The sequence below is a fragment of the Gorilla gorilla genome, chromosome 9 (genome assembly GCF_029281585.2).
Source record: "Gorilla gorilla gorilla isolate KB3781 chromosome 9, NHGRI_mGorGor1-v2.1_pri, whole genome shotgun sequence".
Classification (NCBI taxonomy): domain Eukaryota; kingdom Metazoa; phylum Chordata; class Mammalia; order Primates; family Hominidae; genus Gorilla; species Gorilla gorilla.
The window spans coordinates 19,726,478-19,744,829 of NC_073233.2; the positions used below are offsets into that span (position 1 = coordinate 19,726,478).

At 47.4% G+C, this 18,352-nt stretch overlaps 1 protein-coding gene across 14 annotated transcripts in view; it reads left to right on the forward strand.

Annotated features, from left to right (window-relative positions):
* BMAL1 (basic helix-loop-helix ARNT like 1) overlaps positions 1-18,352 on the forward strand; it is a 108,813-nt gene that overhangs the window by 17,366 nt on the left and 73,095 nt on the right. For all 14 annotated transcript variants that reach the window (XM_063710981.1, XM_055356504.2, XM_063710977.1 and 11 more), the window contains one exon: positions 14,798-14,870. Coding sequence is in view for 4 of the 14 variants with exons in the window: in XM_063710977.1 (XP_063567047.1) it covers positions 14,847-14,870 (24 nt within the window). In the remaining 10 variants the exon portion in view is untranslated. Of the gene's footprint in view, positions 1-14,797; positions 14,871-18,352 lie in introns of those variants that run through there.

The window sequence follows — 18,352 nt, forward strand, 5'->3', positions numbered from 1 at the left end:
CCAAGGCTGACATGGCTTTGGCTGTCATGGGAGTTTCATTCTAGTGGTAGAGGGAGAGAGAGAGAGACGATTAGCAGGGGAATCAATGAAGAAGATAATTACAGGTTGTAAGAACAGCCCCAGAGGAGGTTACAGGTGCCTGTTTGTCGAGAAGTGGGAGGGCCAGAGTTGGGATAGGAACCTATGTCCCTGATTGCAAGGTCTGGCTCCTTATGTGTCCTCTGGGCTTTCTGGTGGGAAGGGAGGAGGTGGAGGAGACCCCCTGGGAGGGCTGAGCTTCTCCCATTCAGCCAGTCTGGACCAGCCTGGGGCCTTCAGATGGAGATAGCAAAAGTTGAGGGCATAAGCTAGGGACTGGCTCTCTTGGTCACTCCAGTTGCCCATCTCTGTACTGCCCCAGGTGAATAGCCTTGTTTTTTAAAGAACACGGAGCAAATTTGCATACAAGAGTCCAGATTTATGCATGCTGCAGCTTTGTCTGAAGGCAAGCTTATATTTTCTCTCCTATTATTTTCAACTTTTAATGAGATACCAGCATCTCAGGGCCCCTCCAGCAAGGATATTGGGCTGGTGTTTTCAGGGAACAATTTTAATTAACTCCTCCTTGCCTACCTCTCACCCAGCCACCCCCAGTTCCCTTCCTGGTGGCTCAGAGTCTGGCTTTGGCATGCAATAAGAATATTTTTGCCTTGGTGTTAGCCTTTCTGAAACTCTTGATTACCAGTGCTCACAGGACCTTTCTGCAGCACTGTCTGCTTGGCTATGGACTACCCAGAGGAGCTTGGTGTCAGGCAAACTTAGGCGATTTCCCTGAGCATCCTTGTTGAGTCTGCCTTTGTACTTCTTTGTCAGGTCTAGAGGCTTGGCCATTTGTCCTGCTCTTTTGTCCCCTCCTTCTGGGAACCCTCAGGACCCTCACTCCATGGAGACTCAGCACCCTTCCTCCTGCAAACATCAGTGATGGGGCTTTCCCAGCCCTTTCCCCCGTCTTCCTTTTCAAAGAACAAAGCCTTTGAAGCTTGTCTCATACCTGTCTGATGCAGTATGGGAATCTGTAAGTTCTTTGCCTCCTGAAGGGGTCTGGGGAATCACATGGCTTTCAGAGCTTTCCTCGCTCCTCTCCCACCCACAGACCGATTTTAACCAGAGAGTAAGTCATTCATGCTGTGGTTGAATACTCCTTCCAGTCCCACTAGGAAGACTCTTTGTTACTAGATTCTGTTTACTTGGGAAAGGGGAGCTTATTACTATCTCATTTTGTTGGTTGTTATTACCCTCCTTTAAAAATGTATCTACATACATGCATGTGTGTACCTACATGTTTCTATATTTCCCTTGTGAATGTGGCCCTCAGAGGGCCTGGATTTAAACCCTGGGAGTGGTAGTGACCCTTTGGGAAATGTATACTTTTTGTTCCAAATCTTCTCTGGCTTAAATTTGTGAAGTTTTGTTTCAGCCTTGGTTTCACAGTTTTTCCCAGTTTCCAAGATAAGTTTGGGGCTCACTGTAATCAGCATGTAAAGGAGAATATGGCCATCAGCTCTGCCCCTTAAATTCATAGTCAGACTCAGTGGGGAAGCCGTTCGTGTCCCATCTTGCACTTGTGGCTCTGTCAGTGTCAGGCAGCTCCTGCACCGTCCTCCTGCCTGTGACAGTGTTGTCAGGAGTTCTTGGTACCTGGGTGCTGCTTGGCCTCAGGGTGCCAGGGCTCCCATGTGGAGTGTGCCTGCTGCAGTCTCTACAGCCCAGGTGTCTCTGCAGCCCTCCTCTTACATAGCCACAGCGTGGTAAAGTACATCCAGTTTGCGCTGTAGTAAGCAATTTTATTAAAAAAATAAGTTTAATATGTAAGTGGTCCCTTAGTTTGTTTGAATGGCTCCCCTCTCTGGCTTTGGTCTGAATGAGCTACACCTGGCTGGAGCCCCGCTGCTCCCTTCAGCATGGAGTCACCTCCCTGTGCTAAGGAGGAAAGGAAGAAGTTATTCTTACCTTGGTTTTGAGACAAGACAAGCCTGGAGAAGGCTGTAGGGATGAAGGAGTTGCCCATTTGTCCAGCATCAGTTGAGAGTCTACTGTGTGCCTGGCATCATAGGAAGCCTCTGGAGTGCTGTGAGCAAGAAAATAATACTTGATTTATGTTTTTAAGGGTTATTCTCGCTGCCTGTGGGCCGGCAGTGACGAGGACAAGAGCGCAGCAGGGAGATGGGTTAGGAGGCAGTTGCTCTGGTCCAGGGAGCAGTGCCAGCATGAGGGCTGCTGGTGGGTATTGGTGTGAGGGTGGGCAGGCTGCAGATAGGCCTTCGCCCATTGCCCTTGCCGTGTGTCCCCATGTGTCCCCAGGGGAGGCTCTGGGCATCCCAAACTGTGAGCCTGCCCTTTCCCAAGTGTACTAGGCCCTGCCAAGCTCCTGCTTCATGGCCTATGCTGTTCATTCCATCTGGAATGCTTTCTTCCCCCTGCTTTCCATCCTAGCTGAGTGACATTGGGCAAGTGACCAGATCTCTCTTGAGCCTCAATCTCTTATTCTGTGAAAGAGTGCTCATGGAACCTACTGCATGGGACCATGAGGATAAGACTGTAGTTGAGTGTGGTGATTGCAGTAGCCTCCAAAGCTGTCTCCTGCTTCCAATTTCATCCCGCTACTGTGCATTCTTTACACAGTGATCCTGTGACCGAGGGTCAGATCAGGGCAGGCCTCTGCTCAGAATCCTCTCCACAGTAGCTTCCTGTCCCAGTCAGAGGAAAAGCCAAATCTTAGCATGGCCCTCAGAGCTTCCTGGTACTTCTGACCTCATCTCCCACCCCAAGGCCATGGTGTATGGTTGATCATGCTGGGTTCTGCACAGCTCATTGTGGTCATTGTGGTGCATGTAAGTGGCACTCACTTCCTCCCCAACTTATGCATTGCACAACTTGTGCAGCTGTACATGCTGCTCCTACCTGCCCCTCTCTAGCTCCGCTCCAGCCACAGTGGAATCCGTGTTGTTCTTCAGACACACCAGGCATGCTTCCTGTTTAAGCTCTCCCTACTGCCTGCTCCCTTGGCCTGGACCATTCTTCCCCCAGAGGTGTGTATGGCTAGTTAGCTCACCTTCTTCAGGTCTTTTTTCAAATGTCACCCTATTTAAAATTGTTCCATCTGGGTCACTGCCCCCCAGATGTTCCCTTTTTCCCTTGCTCTTTATTTTTTCTCCTAGCACTTATCACCATCTAATATATGATACGTTTTCCTTATTTATTTGGTTTATTTTTATTTATTTATTTATTTATTTCTCAACAGAACATAAGCTTGATGCAGGCAGGCACCAGTGTTAATTTTGTTCACTGCTGTATCCCCAGTGCCTGGATTGGTGCCTGGCAGTAGGGGTTCAGTGATGCATGAGTGAATGAGTTTGGATGCACAAAGGTAAAGTATTGGGTACGGTGCTCAGCACACAGGAAGCACCTAATACATGGATGCCAGTATTTTCATTGTCTCTGTTAACTGTCCAGGCCCTGGCTCAAATGTGGCTTTCTCTGAGCCTTTCTGCAGTCCCTTCTCAGGCTGAATTAAGTCACCACCACCTGTGCTCTGTGTTCCCCTTCACTTTGCCTTCTCTGTCTGCTCGGCATTTATCACAGTGCAGTAGTGGGGCTTATCTCACACTTTTTCCTGTTCCAATTGGAATTCCTGTGGGGCAAAGACTGGCCTGTTCAGATTTGTATCTCAGGCGGTCTGCACCCCCAGCTGGCATGTGGTAGGAGCTTAGGAAGTGCTTGCTGCTGGTGGCTGTGGGAGGTGGAAAGAGCTTTTTAATGCATCAGGACCCTTACAAGGGGGCCTGGCTCCAGCATCACTGCCGTCTGATGTTTGTGCGCCCTCCCAAGGGGTGTCAAGGGAGAGCTTGGCAACCACTTAAATGAGAGTCTCCAGTGGTATATTTAGAGCAAATTTTGGAGAAAGGAGTCTCTTGGATGACAGCATCTGGGTGACCTGATTGTTTCACATATAAGAGTTTGGCTTTTTGGCTACTCAGGCTTTGAGAGGTTGGGGTCATTCAAGGGAGGCAGTGTAATACCCATGTGTTCAGAGGTGGCTGGGATGAGAGGGTGCAGGAGAAAAGGCTTGAGCTGGCCTGTAAGGGATCTGAGTTGGTGAAGGGAGCATAGCTTCTGGGGGTGGCAGAAGGAATAGGAGAGCTGCCCCTGCCATACCTGGGGAGGGGTGGTTAGGTAGGTGCCTTGGGAGCCATGGTTAGGTAGGTGGTTTGGGGCCATGGGGGGAAAACTGTAATGCCAGGGCAATGACTTTGGCCTCTTGTATTTGGCAGGAGGGGTCCACACTGGGGATTGTGGTGGGGTGAGGGAGAGGGCCCCTGGGAGAGAAGCTCTAGAGTCATTTTCTTTTCCAGTGGTGGAGTTGTCTTGGGGACCTGCACGTGGCACGCAGAGCCCATGCTCTCAGGCACCTTTGGGGTGGCAGAGTTTCAACTGAACCAACAGAGGACAAGGGGCTGAGAAGTCGGAGGCCTTGGCTGAGGTGCCCAGTTTCTTGGTTCACTTTCTTTACCTCCCAGGTTAGCAGCAAGTGAGCAAATCCCTCCTGCCTTTGCTCAGCATTAGCCTCAGAGACTTGAGGAGAGCTGGGCCTTCAGGTGGGAGCCTGGTGGCCACACTGGAGAGGACCAAGCTTGACATTGAGTGTCCGAGGGGCTGAAAGTTGTTCGCTCATCCAGAGATGGATTCGTTCTGCAAACATAGGGAAAGTTCCCTTCCCATTCCTCATGGCTGTTTGAGGATGGAATTCCTGCATTGACCTTGGCCTTTCCCTGATCTTGGCCTTTCCCCTGCACTATGGCCTCTCTACTCTTAACATTATGCCCCAGCCCTTTTCCGTGGGCCCCTCGTCTTCCCTATGGCCATCTAAAATGGCCGTATAATATTCTATCAAGGGAATGTTTTCAGTAAGCCATGAGCTTGTTATGGAGCATTTAGATTGCTTCTAATTTTTGCTCTTTCAGCTAATGCTACATTAAGCCATCTCTGTGTATTATGGAATCATTTCATTAGTTGGCATTTGTCTAGCTAATGGCAATGGCCCAAGATTTAATAGAGAATCAGAATTTCTTTTTTCAAGAAGAATGTCATGAGGATATATAAAAAATTTACTTAAAATGCTAGGAATCATCTATGTTGGGGTTTTCATGAATGAGGAAGCAGGGAAACAGTAACATGGAATTAGTTGTAAGTGAAAGACTGTGTGTATACAAGTAACTCGTGACTTGTTTGTTCCTGAGTGTGGAAGGGAGCCAATAAATCCTTGGAAGGAGCAATCTACCTGTGAAAATCAAAGAGATCTGTATTCCTGCATCTGATGAAAACATAACAAACAGTGATCTCTTCTTAAGGATATTTTTAGAAATGCCCTAAAACAAGAAAAAGTAAATAAGATTTCCGAGAAAAAACATGTCTCCTTAATTCCAAATGAGCCTCTCTGGAAATGCCATTTAGTAGTGGAAGCAGGTTGTAGACTTGCTGAAAGGATTTGGTTTTTTGGTCATTAGGAAATAACTAGAATGAAATTGACAAACAGACAACACTGACTTGGTTCCCAGTACTGCTTTGAGCCTGAGGTATGTGTTGGCTTTGGAATGATGGGGAAGGCTTCCTCTGACTTGCTGATCTGTTGTTGTTGTTGTTGTTATTGTTTTGAGATGGAGTCTCGTTCTGTCACCAGGCTGGAGTGCAGTGGCGTGATCTTGGCTCACTGCAACTTCTGACTACCTGGTTCAAGCGATTCTCCTGCCTCTGCCTCCCGAGAGGTGGGATTATAGGCACGTGCCACCACACCCAGCTAATTTTTGTATTTTCAGTAGAAATGGGGTTTCACCATGTTGGCCAGGATGGTCTCAATCTCCTGACCTCATGATCTACCTGCCTCGGCCTCCCAAAGTGTTGGGATTACAGGCATGAGCCACTGCGCCCGGTCTGTTGTTATTTTTATTGTTTCAGTCTCTGGTGGCTTATTATGTAGACTTGGGCTGTAAGCTTTGCATTTCAGTTTAAACCAGCAAATGTTTACACTATATAGGGTTGCAAGGGCTAAAAGTTTAGGGAGAAAGAACCCAATGCACCCCTGTTTCTGAGAAGCTCATGACCAGGGAGTGGGAAGGATAAAGCAATGTTAAAACCAATGGTTATTCAGGGGAGATTAAGAAGGGGGCCCTGGGAGAGTCAGCTCCATCCTTTTAGAGAAGGGAGGAGTTCTACCTCACTGCTGGGCAGGGTGGGGATAAGGGGCAGGAGAATCAAGAAAGGTTTTATGGAACTAGTTGCATTTGTCAACACCTTGAAGGACAGGCTGAAATGGAGGCTGGACATTCTCAGCAAAGGTAAAAGGCCTGAGTAGAGGAGATGGAGATGGAAGGACATGGGGCAATGTTTGGGATTTGGCTGAAGAATTGCATGCCTGTAGTAATGGTCATAGTAGCACTTTATGGAGAGTATCAGGTGCCAGGCATGGTTCTAAGAGCTTTATATGTAGTAACTCACTTAATCCATGCAATGAACCAAATGAGGTACTGTTATTATCCCCATTTTACAGATGAGGAAGCTAAGATAAATAGCAAGGAATTAATTGCCCAGGATCACACTGCTGTGGAGCCAAGATCAGACCAAGTTCATCTGGCTCCAGGCTCTGTGCTTCTGACCATGAAGCTGTCCTGCCTCTGATTTGGGTAAAGAACAGTCACTAGAATCAGAAAGATGGACAGATGCCGTATGTTTAGAGGCTGGGATTATCAACACTCAGGAATGCAGAGGTGGAAAAGAGACCAGAGATGGAGATGAGGGGGATTGGAGAGGTGGGGATGGGAGGAGGGTTTGGTGAGAGCCGTGAGGGGCCACAGGAAGACAGAGCTTTAAGGAGAAGTTTGTCAGTGAGGCCCAGAGCTGCAGACAGTCCCAGGAGGTGAGACCTGAGGAATAGGTCTGGGCCGAGGAGAAAGCTATGAGGGCCTCGGGAGAGGGGCAGCAGGGTGACCCAGGCTGGAGCTGCTGTGGTGTCCTGTCCTGGCTGCAGAGTGCTGCGTGTTCCTGGGGGATCATAGCTGTTGATGAGTATCACTGTCCCTGTCCTCTTATCTGTAGAAAGAGGTGAGTGTGACAGAGGGGGCAGGTGAGAGCTGGCACTGCTAATTTGGCAAACCTGGTGACTTTTCTGCAGCCTAATGATTTTTGAAAGCTGTTTGCTATGCTGAGGCACAAGTGTGACTTCCCCCATCTAAATGCTGTGCAATCGCTATTTTCCCTGGAAAATTGGGCCCATGTGGGCTCTGTGTGTGGTTTATTTGAGTTCCATTTTTATAGCCTTATTACCTTGTCCCCATGATGCAAGAGGCCTCTCTCTTTTCTTGAGCTTTGCTGTGAAAATTGTTTCTTAAAAGGCACAAAGTGATCTCTCGTCATCTGGGTGGTGCTCGCTCCACAAGCAGCACTTTTCTGCAGACTCCGCACACACTTGTCATCGCCCCTGCCCCCACTTGGCAGGTTCCTCTGATTGTTGGCAATTTACTGAGAACTTTTAGGCAGCTCTTGAATCTCACTACCTATGTATTTGTCTTGATTTCTTCCGGAAGAGTTTGTGCTTGTAGATATCCATTCAGCCTCTTCCTCTCCGAGATGTTGCCCTGCCACTGACCGTGCTTGGGGCTGAAACCCAGTCTTGTCCTCTGGCCTCAAGCCGATTAACAATAGCAGTCATCATGTACAGAGCCTGAGTGGTTACCAGGCACTAAGCTAAGGGATTTATGTTCATGATCTTAATTATTCCCAATTTCTTTGAGGTAGGTACTATTACTTCCCCCATTTTACAGATAAAGAAAATGAGCCTTAAAGGGATACAGTAAGTTACCCCAGGTTGCATAGCTAGTACATGGCAGAGCTGGGCTTAAGCGGGCCTTTCTAACCTTAGACTCCATGTGCTCCATTCATTCATTCATTGGCAACAAATGATTGTTTGCAACAGGCTGAGAACTGTTGTAGACCCAGGGTGTACAGCAAAGGGAAAAAAGGCAAAACTCCCACCTTCAGCTTATATTCTAACTTGGGGAGGTAGAGATCATATAATAAATGACATATACATTATGCTATGTGGTAATGAGAACTATGGAGAAAAATGAAGCAAGGAGGTCAGATGGGAAGTGGGAGGATTTTGAGGAGTGGTCAAAGAAGGCCTCATTGAGAGTACAACAAATTGTTAGGTTAACAAACAAACCCCCAAATCTCAGTGTAGCAACACAACAAAACTGCACTTCTCTGCAGAAAAAATTCCAAAGTGGCTGCTCCTGGTTAGTAGGCAGCCTTCCTTGCAGTCATCCAGGCACCTAGACTCCTTTTATCCTGTGTCTCTGCCTTCTTCAAGGGCCTTAGTTTCCTTTGCATTCAAATGCTGGAGCGTGAGGAAGAAGAGGAGAGGGTAGTTTGTGAGGAAGGCTTTATGGACCAGTCTGGAGGAAGCATACCTCCCTCCCACCCACTGGCCAGAATTCAGTCACATGTTCACTCCTGACTGCAAGGGAGGCTGGGAAAGAAAGTCTGGCCATGTGCCGCCTAAAAAAAGGAAGTGGGTTCTGGTGAAGTCATGGCATGGTGTGTTGCAGCGAGTGAGGTGAAGAAGTGAGCTATGTGTTTAGCTGGAGGAAGAGCATTTTACACAAAAGGAGCAGCAAGACAAAGGCTGCTGGAATGGAGTGGGGAGGAGAGAAGGAGAGTGGGAGCAGATGAGGGCATGGAGTTGTGAGGGCCAGGCCACTGGGGTCACTGTAAGGATTTGGTTGCCTTGGGAATAACAAGCAGAGCCAGAACATAGAGTTTTGAAGGAGGAACGACAGGATCTGAGGCATGTCTCACAGGGCTCACTCTGGCTGCTGTGTTGAGAGTGGACTGAGGGAGCAAGGGGGATGCAGGGGAGAAGCGGGCGTTTGCGGGTGTTATCCGGGGGTGTGACCAGAAGGGCTGGCCCTGAGCTGGGGTGGTAGAGGTGGGGAGAAGCCGTTAGATTTGAGATCAGTTCTGAAGATGGGCCAGCAACTTTTGCTGTGGGATTGGTAGTGGGGCATGAGAGAAAGAAAGGAGTCAAGATTATTCTGAGGTTTTGGCTTTGCCTAATGAGTATTAGTCTCACTTCCTACCCTCAGAAGCAAGAGGGGAAATTTTTTGGAAAAGGATATCTGAGTGTTCTCTGGGCCCTGACCTGTCCTCCATAACCTCTTTCACTCTGTGATACTTTTTTCAGCACAGATGGGCAATTCCCATTCATGACTAAGCTTTCAGACACGGAGAGGGCACTTGGAGTCCCTCCTGGCACACAGCAGAGGTGAGGCAGCACTGGGAATTGTCTCACTTTGGGGTCTTTGGGTCAAACCTTGGGACCCCTTTAGAGTGACATGGCAGGGACTGAGTGTGCCCTTTAGGGGGGTGAGATATGCCTACTGGAGTCCACTTCCAATGCCTGCCATCTGCAAACACTGGTGACGCCCTGGCTGAAGGGTAACAACCCACAAAAGTGCACAAAAGGAAGAAGTTCTGGAATGCGAGTTGATGCTGCCACCGGTCCAGTTGGCTCCTTGCCTTCTGTTCTTTGTGTGTTGACATCAGACCTCTCTACTGCAGACAGGCTGCCCTACCTGAGGGGGCACAGCCACCAGCAGCCTCAGTTTACAATCCTAGCAAAGGAGGAGAGCCTTTCTCTACATCTAGGTATCAGTTTAAGGGAAAAGGCTCTGTGTTTGAGAGTGGGAGCGGAAACTGTTTCCCACGTACTTCTTTGGCAGTCATGACCTGCCAAGGCTGAAACTGGAGATGGGACTTTTTAATAGACCATGATCTCACTGGGAGCATATGGGGAAGAAAGTTCATCTTAGAGACGGCAGGGCATGAGCTGTGAAAACAGATAGTGCACACCTACTAGATGCTGGGCCCCCGCTAGGTATTTTATTTGACTGGAGAGCAAAACAATATATCATCCCTGCCCTCATGGCACAGATGGCCTCAAGTGGCTAAACCATAGAATGGCTAGCTGAGAGAAATGATAGTTCTTTCTTTTTTTCTTTACTGATTGCGAATGGGGTTGTATTTTTAATTTTGGTATCCATGTGTTCATTGCTAGTATATAGAAATCCAATTGATTTTTTTTGTTTTTATGTTGTATCTTGCGTGTTTGCTAAACTCACTAATTAGTCATAGAAATTTTTTTTTGTTTATTCCCCAGGATTTTCTGCATAGACAATTGTATCACTTGCAAATAGAGATTGTTTCATTTCATCTTTTCCAATCTGTATGTTTTTTATTTCTTTTTGTTGCCTGATTGTGTGGCCAGGACTTCTAGTCCTATGTTGAACAAGAGTGCTGAGAGTGCACATCCTTGCCTTGTTCCTAGTCTTGGGGAAAGCATCAGCCTATCACCATTAAGTGTAAGGTCAGCTGTGGATTTGTTGTAGATGCCACTTGCACTTTGCTGGCATGGTTGTGAGTAGGACTGTGGGTTTTGTGTGTGTGTGTGTGTGTGTGTGTGTGTGGTGTTTGGCTGAAATACAGTGGTTATTATCTACAAGTTTTCTGTCTTGAAACAGGGAGATTTGTTGGGGCATTTTCTGTTTGTGCTCCTTGGCATTTCTGAGTTGCTGGTCTCCTCAGTTCCAGGTCTGAGCTATACGCAGAAAAGGAAATGCAGGAAGCTCACCACTGTGTTGTTCCTTGGATCCTGAGGTCCCAGCTGGTCTGCCTTCTTCAGACTGCCATTTGAAGTCTTCTTATAGTCATCTAGCATAGAATGCCCAGGGGTTTTCATTGTTCTTAGCAGGTGGAATCAGGGAAAGTGCACCTGCTCCATCCTGCTGGGAGTGGAAATGGTTGGGTGAAATTGGAGCATATAGGTCGGGGCTAGTTTAGATGCAAGGGCTCCATTCTGTAGGTGCAGGAGGGCCGTGGAGGCTCAGCCCTGACAGCAGTGGGAGGGGGATGGGAAGAAGGGGAGTGGAGAGAGCCTAGGTGGCTGCTGCCTGTGTCCAAGCAGGAGGTCCTGAAGTCCTGAGGTCCTGGCCGTGACAGAACTTCAGCAGAAAGAAGGACAGGAAGTTCCATGAGGACAGTGAGGAAGTGCAAGGAGACCAGGTTGGTCTGAGGTTTCTAGCTAGAGCAGCTAGCTGGTTCTGAGATAACAGAGACAGAGGGAGGGGTCTAAGCGTGGCAGAGGGGTGTATTCTAGGCATTGTAGAGCAGATCTGGAAGACTGGACTTGCTGTGCTTCCCCTCAGGGGAGGCTTCACAGAGGAAGTCTGGCTGCTGGGTAAAAATCCAGGGAGTGTGCATTCTGGGCAGAGGAATTCTGGCTGCTGGGTAAGAATCCAGGGAGTGTGCATTCTGGGCAGAGGAAACAACGTGGGAAAAGGCACAGATACAGAAAACGGCGTGATGGGCCTGTTGGGACTCCAGCTAGCTGAGGCATAAGTGGGTAGTTACTGGTTCCATGACTGGGAAGGATGCTGTAGGAGTGCACAAAAGGAAGAAGTTCTGGAATGCGAGTTGATGCTGCCAGCGGTCCAGTTGGCTCCTTGCCTTCTGTTCTTTGTGTGTTGGCATCAGACCTCTCTACTGCAGACAGGCTGCCCTGCCTGAGGGGGCACAGCCACCAGCAGCCTCAGTTTTACAATCCCAGCGAAGGGGGAGAACCTTTCTCTACATCTAGGTATCAGTTTAAGGGAAAGGCTCTGACTGGCCCAGGTTGGTGATGTGCCTGCCTTTGGACCCGTCACTGTTGCAAGGGAGTGGAGAGTTCTAATCTAGGCCGGATCGTCTGCCCACCCCTGTTGGGGCAACCAGAGTCTTTTAAAGGAGAAGGCAGACAAAATGCATCTGGGGAAGATAAAAAAGACTGTTTACCATGGCTTACTGTAATAGATTTTGAAGAATATGTAGTCTGGCAGTGCAGGAACTCTTCATGGAGATTAAAGCAGGGGACTTGATCAAAGTTAGGTTTTATTAAAATCATTCTGGACACTGTATGGGGTTGTGGTTGGAAGTGAATGACAAGAGGTGTCAAGGCGGGTTCGGAGGCCACTGCTGTAGCTCCAAGGAGCGCTGATGAGGCCTAAGCTAGCTTAGAATCCTGACTTACTTTATTTGCACTTCACCTCTAGCGACAGCATCAGTGAGGTTGAGAACAGGCATAGAGTCCTAGAGATGTTAGACAGGCAAGACTTGGTGGCCAGATGGAGGCAGGGAGAAGGGGGTCTTATGGAGGATTCCCCACTGCCACCAAGGGCATAAAGAATGAGTCTCTGGAGGGCTAGCCTTATCTTTGGAAACACTATTAAGTGTTGGCAGACTCGATGTACCTTATTGCTTCTTCAGAAGTGTTAGTGTTGTTGGCTTCTTGTGGTATCCAGCTGGAAAAGGAAGCTGATTGATTGCATTTCCCTCCCTTTAAAGAGCTTCCTTTTTTGAGAAATCAGATGATAGGTGATACAGTCAGGACTGCCAGTGGAGAAATAGGTTGGGGAGAGGGAGACACTGGCTTGGAGACTCTCCTGCCCCCAGCCTGCCCTGAGGCCCGCGAGTCTGCTTTAGGCACATTCGTCCTTTTGGCATCATCCTTGCTGGGAAGGCTTTTAAGGGATTTAAGGAAAGAAATGACACAATCTGATTCATGTTGCACCAGATTTCCTCCTCTGTTCAGAATAGACTATGGGTGGAGGTAGAGTGACTCCAAGAGTAGCAGCAGGGAAGCAGGGCACCAATTAGGAGACTGTCGCAGCAATCTAGGATGGGGACGGTGGAGGTGGTGAGAAATGGTCACATTCTGAATACATTTTGAAGGTAAGAACCAGTTTTAGTGAGGATTAGATGCGGAGTGGGAGAGAAAGGAGATGAAAATGACTCCAAATTTTTGGTCTGGGCAGCTGGAAGAACATTGTCTTAAACTGAGGCAGACACAACGCTGGGAGGAGCACGTCAGGGGTCTGTGTTGGACATCTTTAAGTTTGAGACACCTACCATATCTTACACAAAGCTCCCATCTACTTCTTACTTGACACAAGCAGTTGGATATACTGGTCAGGAGTTCAGAGCAGCGGTCCAGGCTTGGAGAGAAATCTGAGCATCATTAGCATGGAGGTGATATGTGTGAATCCAGGAGACTAGTTGAGATCACCAAGGGAGTGACAGAGAAGAGATGAAAACAAGGACTGAACACTCTGACATAAGAGGTGGGGAGATGAGGGAGAATAAGCAAAGATAAGCCAGTGAGGTGGCCGGAAAACCAGGAGAGCTAGAGGGCATGATTAACTGGTGTCAAAGCTGCAAGATAAGGACTGAGACTTTACCAATGGATGTAGCAAAATGCAAGACAGGCCAAATGCGTATGCTGTTGGACCTAAGCTTAACTTTGCAAATAAGTCATAGTTCCTTCCCAGAAGGAGAATATAATTTTGCAAAAAGGGATCATTTAAGATTTATTGAAATAAATCTGAGAAAGATGTGAAGATAGTACCGTAGGAATCCAGCAGAAGGAAACAGTGCTTCTGGCTTTTGTGGGGAGGATTGAGTCAGATTCATTCATACCTTCATTCATTTGTGTATTCATTCATTTGGCAAAAACTTATTGGGTGCCAGGGGTTGCGGGGAGGAGGGAAGAGAGAGTTGTTATCTAGTGGGTATAGAGTTTCATTTTTGCAGATGAAAAGAGTTCCGGAGATGGATTGTGGTAATGGTTGAATAAGAATATGAATGTACTTAATACCATTGAACTGTACACTTAAAAATGGTTAAGACTGTAAATTTTATGTGACATGTATTTTCTCACAATTAAAAATGGAGAGAGATTAAATAAAAAACAGAGCACTCTTTGGGGCCCCATCATGAACTTGGTCCGGGATATGATGTTGGAAATGGATGTGCCATCTCAGTAGATGGAGGTAATGTGGAGAAGGGTGGAGGAAGACGTCCAGCTGAGAGGGTTTTGGGAACTATCAGTCCTGTTTGTCTGGATGGTAGGGTCTATCGGGGGAAACCATGCAAGCTGAGACTGCAGCCGGGCCAGTTGGTGCAGGCCCAGCATCCTGGCTGTGGAGTTGGGCCTGCCTTCTTAGATTCTGGGAGCCTCTGATGGTTTCTGCCCAGGGCAGTGTCATTCCAAAGGTGTGTATTTAGATTAATTTCATTAGTCCTTGAAATTAATCTAAATACACACCTTTGGAATGACACTCCCCTGGGCAGAAACCATCAGAGGCTACCATTTAATAGGCAACCATTGCCTATTAAAAGCAGTGGGGTTGAGGCATTCGTTTTTATGGTGAAAATTCTGGCCTAGCAGAATTTTAGATATCCAAGCATGTGTCAATGAATTGAGTAGGTTATTTTTCCATCCATTTTACAAGTATTTATTGAGGATCATCTAAGTGCCCGTAGTGTTCTAGGCAGTTGGGGGTATGGGATGGGGTGAATTTAACAGGTCTCTTCTCTTAAAAAGCCTACAGTCTAGAGAAACCCCCTCTCCTTCCTAAACAAGAAGTTATGCCACAACGTGCCATGTGTTACCGTAGGCATGCCACCACAGTTCCATGGGTGCTGAGAGGAGGGGGTGCCTGGCCTGCCTGGAACACTGGGGAGGCTTACAGGGAAAAACTGTCCAATGGATTTAAAGGACAAGCAGGGATTTTCTAGGCAAAGAAGCAGAAATGGGCATCCCAGGAGTGTGGTAAATCAAAACTTATTGGGTGCTATGAATTTAAAGCTAAACTTTTATTTCATTGGCTTTTAGGTGGTGCTGGCTAGAGTGTATACGTTTGGACCCAAGCTTAACTTTTCCAATGTGGAATCCTGGGCCTTCATTGGTAAGTTTGTTTGATGCCTTCTTACCAAATTATGCTATCGAGGATTGGTATTTGGAATGAAAGGCAAGGTAGTTATCATTGGCAAGTTCTCTGTGGAGGTTACCAGCCCTGGACCTGGAGAAGCCTGTAGCACAGGCTGAAGGGGTACATAGGAAAAGTGAAATCTCACTGTAGGTTTCTGTGGTAGATGCAGAGAGGGAGGCCAGAGGAGGGGAACCAAGGGGTGCGGGGGATGGATGCAGCGGGCCTTATGGAGAGGTGGAGCTTTGGCTCTGTTTTGAAGGGCAAGCTAGATTGAAAAAAGTCCAGGGAGGAGTGAAAGAAGATTTTCGGGACTTGAGAACATAGAGGTGAGGTGTAAACAAAGTGGGCTTAGCAGCAGTCCCATAGGAGCAAAATCTTCGTCGAAAGGAGTCATGGGCAAGAACTGTGGTGGGATCTGCTGGCGTCTGATGATTCTAGTCCATCAGCAAACTTTTTCTGTAGAGGACCAGATGCTAAATATTTTTGGCTTCGTAGGCCATGTGGTCTCTGTCACAGCTACTCCACTCTGCTGTGGTAACATGCAAGCAGCCATAGATAATATGGAAATGAATGGGTGTGGCAGTGTTCCAGTAAAACTTTATTTACAGAAGCAGGTGGTGGGCTGGATTTGGCCTGTGGGATGTAGTTTGCCAACTCCTTTTCTAGACCCTAAATGCCCGGCTAAGGCACATAGACTTTATCCTGAAGGCAGTGGGAAGCCATTGAAGTTATTTTGGATAAAGAAGTGAAGTGGCAGAAGTGATGTTTACATTTTAGGAACATTCATCTGATAGCTGGACAAGAGGCATGGGCCCCTTTTGGAAGGCAGCAGCAGTCATCCAGGCATGAGGTCTTGCGGTGAACGTAGTGAAAATGGAAGCAAAGGATCAATGGAGGAGATACTGCAAAGGGAGAACCAATAGCGTTTTCAGTCTTCTTAGACTTTGGAGGCAGGAGTCAAAGAGGATGAAAGTTTAAGCTTGCTTGTTTACAGTGGTATCTTTGACAGAAATGTAGATGTTGGGGGTGGAAAGGAGTAGCTGATGCATCTGGTTTTAGATATGTTGAATTCAAGATAACAGTGGTTCATCCATAAGAAATGTCCAGCAGAGAATTGGAAATGCAGGGCTGAAGCCTGGCCTGAGAAGATTAAGTCTAGAGATGTGGAATGGAAGCCATAGGATTAAACACGGTCTCCCCAAGATGAGCAGTGGGCTGAGCTGTGGGGAATATGCGTAACTGTGGGATGGGAAGAAGATGGAAGAGACCCAGAGGCCATGGAGGAGAGTCCCAGGAAGGGAAGAGAATGGGGCAGCAGGGACCAGGGAGAAGGGACCTGAAGGGAGGCTGCTGAATTTGTGACAAGGTCTTTGCAGATGGCCTTGAGAAATGTAATGTCACAAGAGGGGAAGGGAAGAGGAAGCCAGGTTACATGGAGTTGGACATAAATGAAGGTTAAAGAATTGAGATGTTACAAAAATAGACCGCTCATAGAAGGTTTGGGTAGTAAAAGAAGGGAGACACATAAGATTTAGATTCTTGCTTGTCAGAATAACCTTTGCTTTAGCTTTGAGGCAGGCAAAGCATGCTGTGACCAGTTTTCATTTCCTTCTTTGGAGCCAAGCTGTGTTTGGGAGTTTGTGTGTACCTTGGGCTTGTGATTGTGTTCTTATGCTCCCTTTTGAGGTGTGGTGTTCATAACTCTGCCACAACTTGCACCACGGAATCCAGCCCATGTTTGGACCCTTGCCATGAGACAAGATGTGATCTGTTGGGGAAGTAGTTGCATTTGTATAAATTGGAGGAGAAAACAGAGTGGACCAAAAATTGAAATAAACCTTCTTACTACAGAGTCTATCCAAGTATGGGGACTTGAGGATAATTCCTCCAGTCATGATTTAATTATGTATCAATTTGTGCTCTGAGTATTTTGAGTGTACCTTCTTTGGTTTGAATTCTAAGTAGTTTTTGACTTGGTTTGCGTGAATATAGCAGTTAGAGAGCTGGTAACAAAAGCAACAGTTGTAACTGGTTTAGAGCCATGATTTATTGAACACTCATTATGTACTAAGTCCAGTGCTAAGTGCTATTGTGTATCATCCCATTTCATCTTTGCAATGACCTATGTGGGGGGAATTATTGATAGTATTCTTATTTCAGCCAGAAATAAGTCATAGATGAGTAACTATGCAAGGTTACAAGGGATTTGAACCCGGGTCTGTATAATCCCTGGCTTATGCTGCTTCCTACTTTATCTTGCCTGTGTCTGGAATTTTTCCTCCTACTAATGTAGAAGGACTAGAGATAGATCGAGTCCCTCAGGTTAAATATTCAGAGGCTGTAGTGGGTGTTTCCACTTCTTAGGAGTCTATTGAAAGGGCAGAAGAAGTGTGGGAAGTCTGGAAGAGACTAAGGCCAAACCTCAAACACTTACTTTAACTGTTTCCCCAGATAAAATTTAGTTGAAGGCAGCAGCCTTGGGCTTGGAAAGAAAATAGCGCTAGAAGGCATGAGAGTCAGATTCCAGTGCTAGCATTATGACAATTATAATGTCATTTTTGTTTAAACTCTTGGCATTTCTCTCCAATTACCTCCAGCTTTGAGCTCCAAAGGCAGGCTCCTATTCTGTCTTGTTTTTCACTGTATCCCCAGCATCGTAGCACAGAATCTGGCATGTAGTATGTTATGTACTCACTAATTATTTATTGCTTCGAATGCACCAAGGGACTTGGTACAAGGCGCTTAGCCTCTCAGGCACTGCTCTTGGCATCATGGTTATAGAGGTGAAACAGGACAAGGTCTCTGCTGTCGTGAAGCAGATGTCTACATGTGTGAGACGTAGAATGTGACGTCAGGTATGATCATGCTCTGAAATAAAAGACAGTGAGACCGGGGTGGAGAGGGAAAGGCCTGTCCAAGAAGTGAGACAGCGAGCTTGTTGGGGGTAAAATCCATAAAATTCCTCTTGGGGTGACTACAGATTGTCAGCTGCGCTGTCAGCACCTTGTTTTAATTGTTTTGCTTGGCTGCCATTGCCAATGCCCAGCTGACTGCTCCCTGCAGCGAGAACTCCCACCTCAGGCCTCGCTTTCTTCAGCTCTGCTGAGCGTGCCTCTCCTGGGTCGGCTCCCGGTTCTCCTCCAGCTGCTCAGATCCCAGCCTCCACAGCCTGCTCTGCTGGTTCTCTGTTCTTTGTCCTTAGCTTCTGGTTTGGCTTGGTCCCTTTCACGTCATCCTTGACGTCTTCCCTGGGTGAGCTCATCCACCACTCACCTCTGTCTTGAAGACACCCGGATCTCCATATCCGGTCTGAACCTCCTCCCAGTCCACACTCCTAGTGGTCTGCCCCGAGGGCACCTCAACCTGTCTGTCCCCTCCTGAGTGCCACATGCGTCTTTCTCCCTGTGCTGCCTGCTTGGTCCACGCCCCTCAGTTGCTTCTGCTTCATGAGTCGTCCT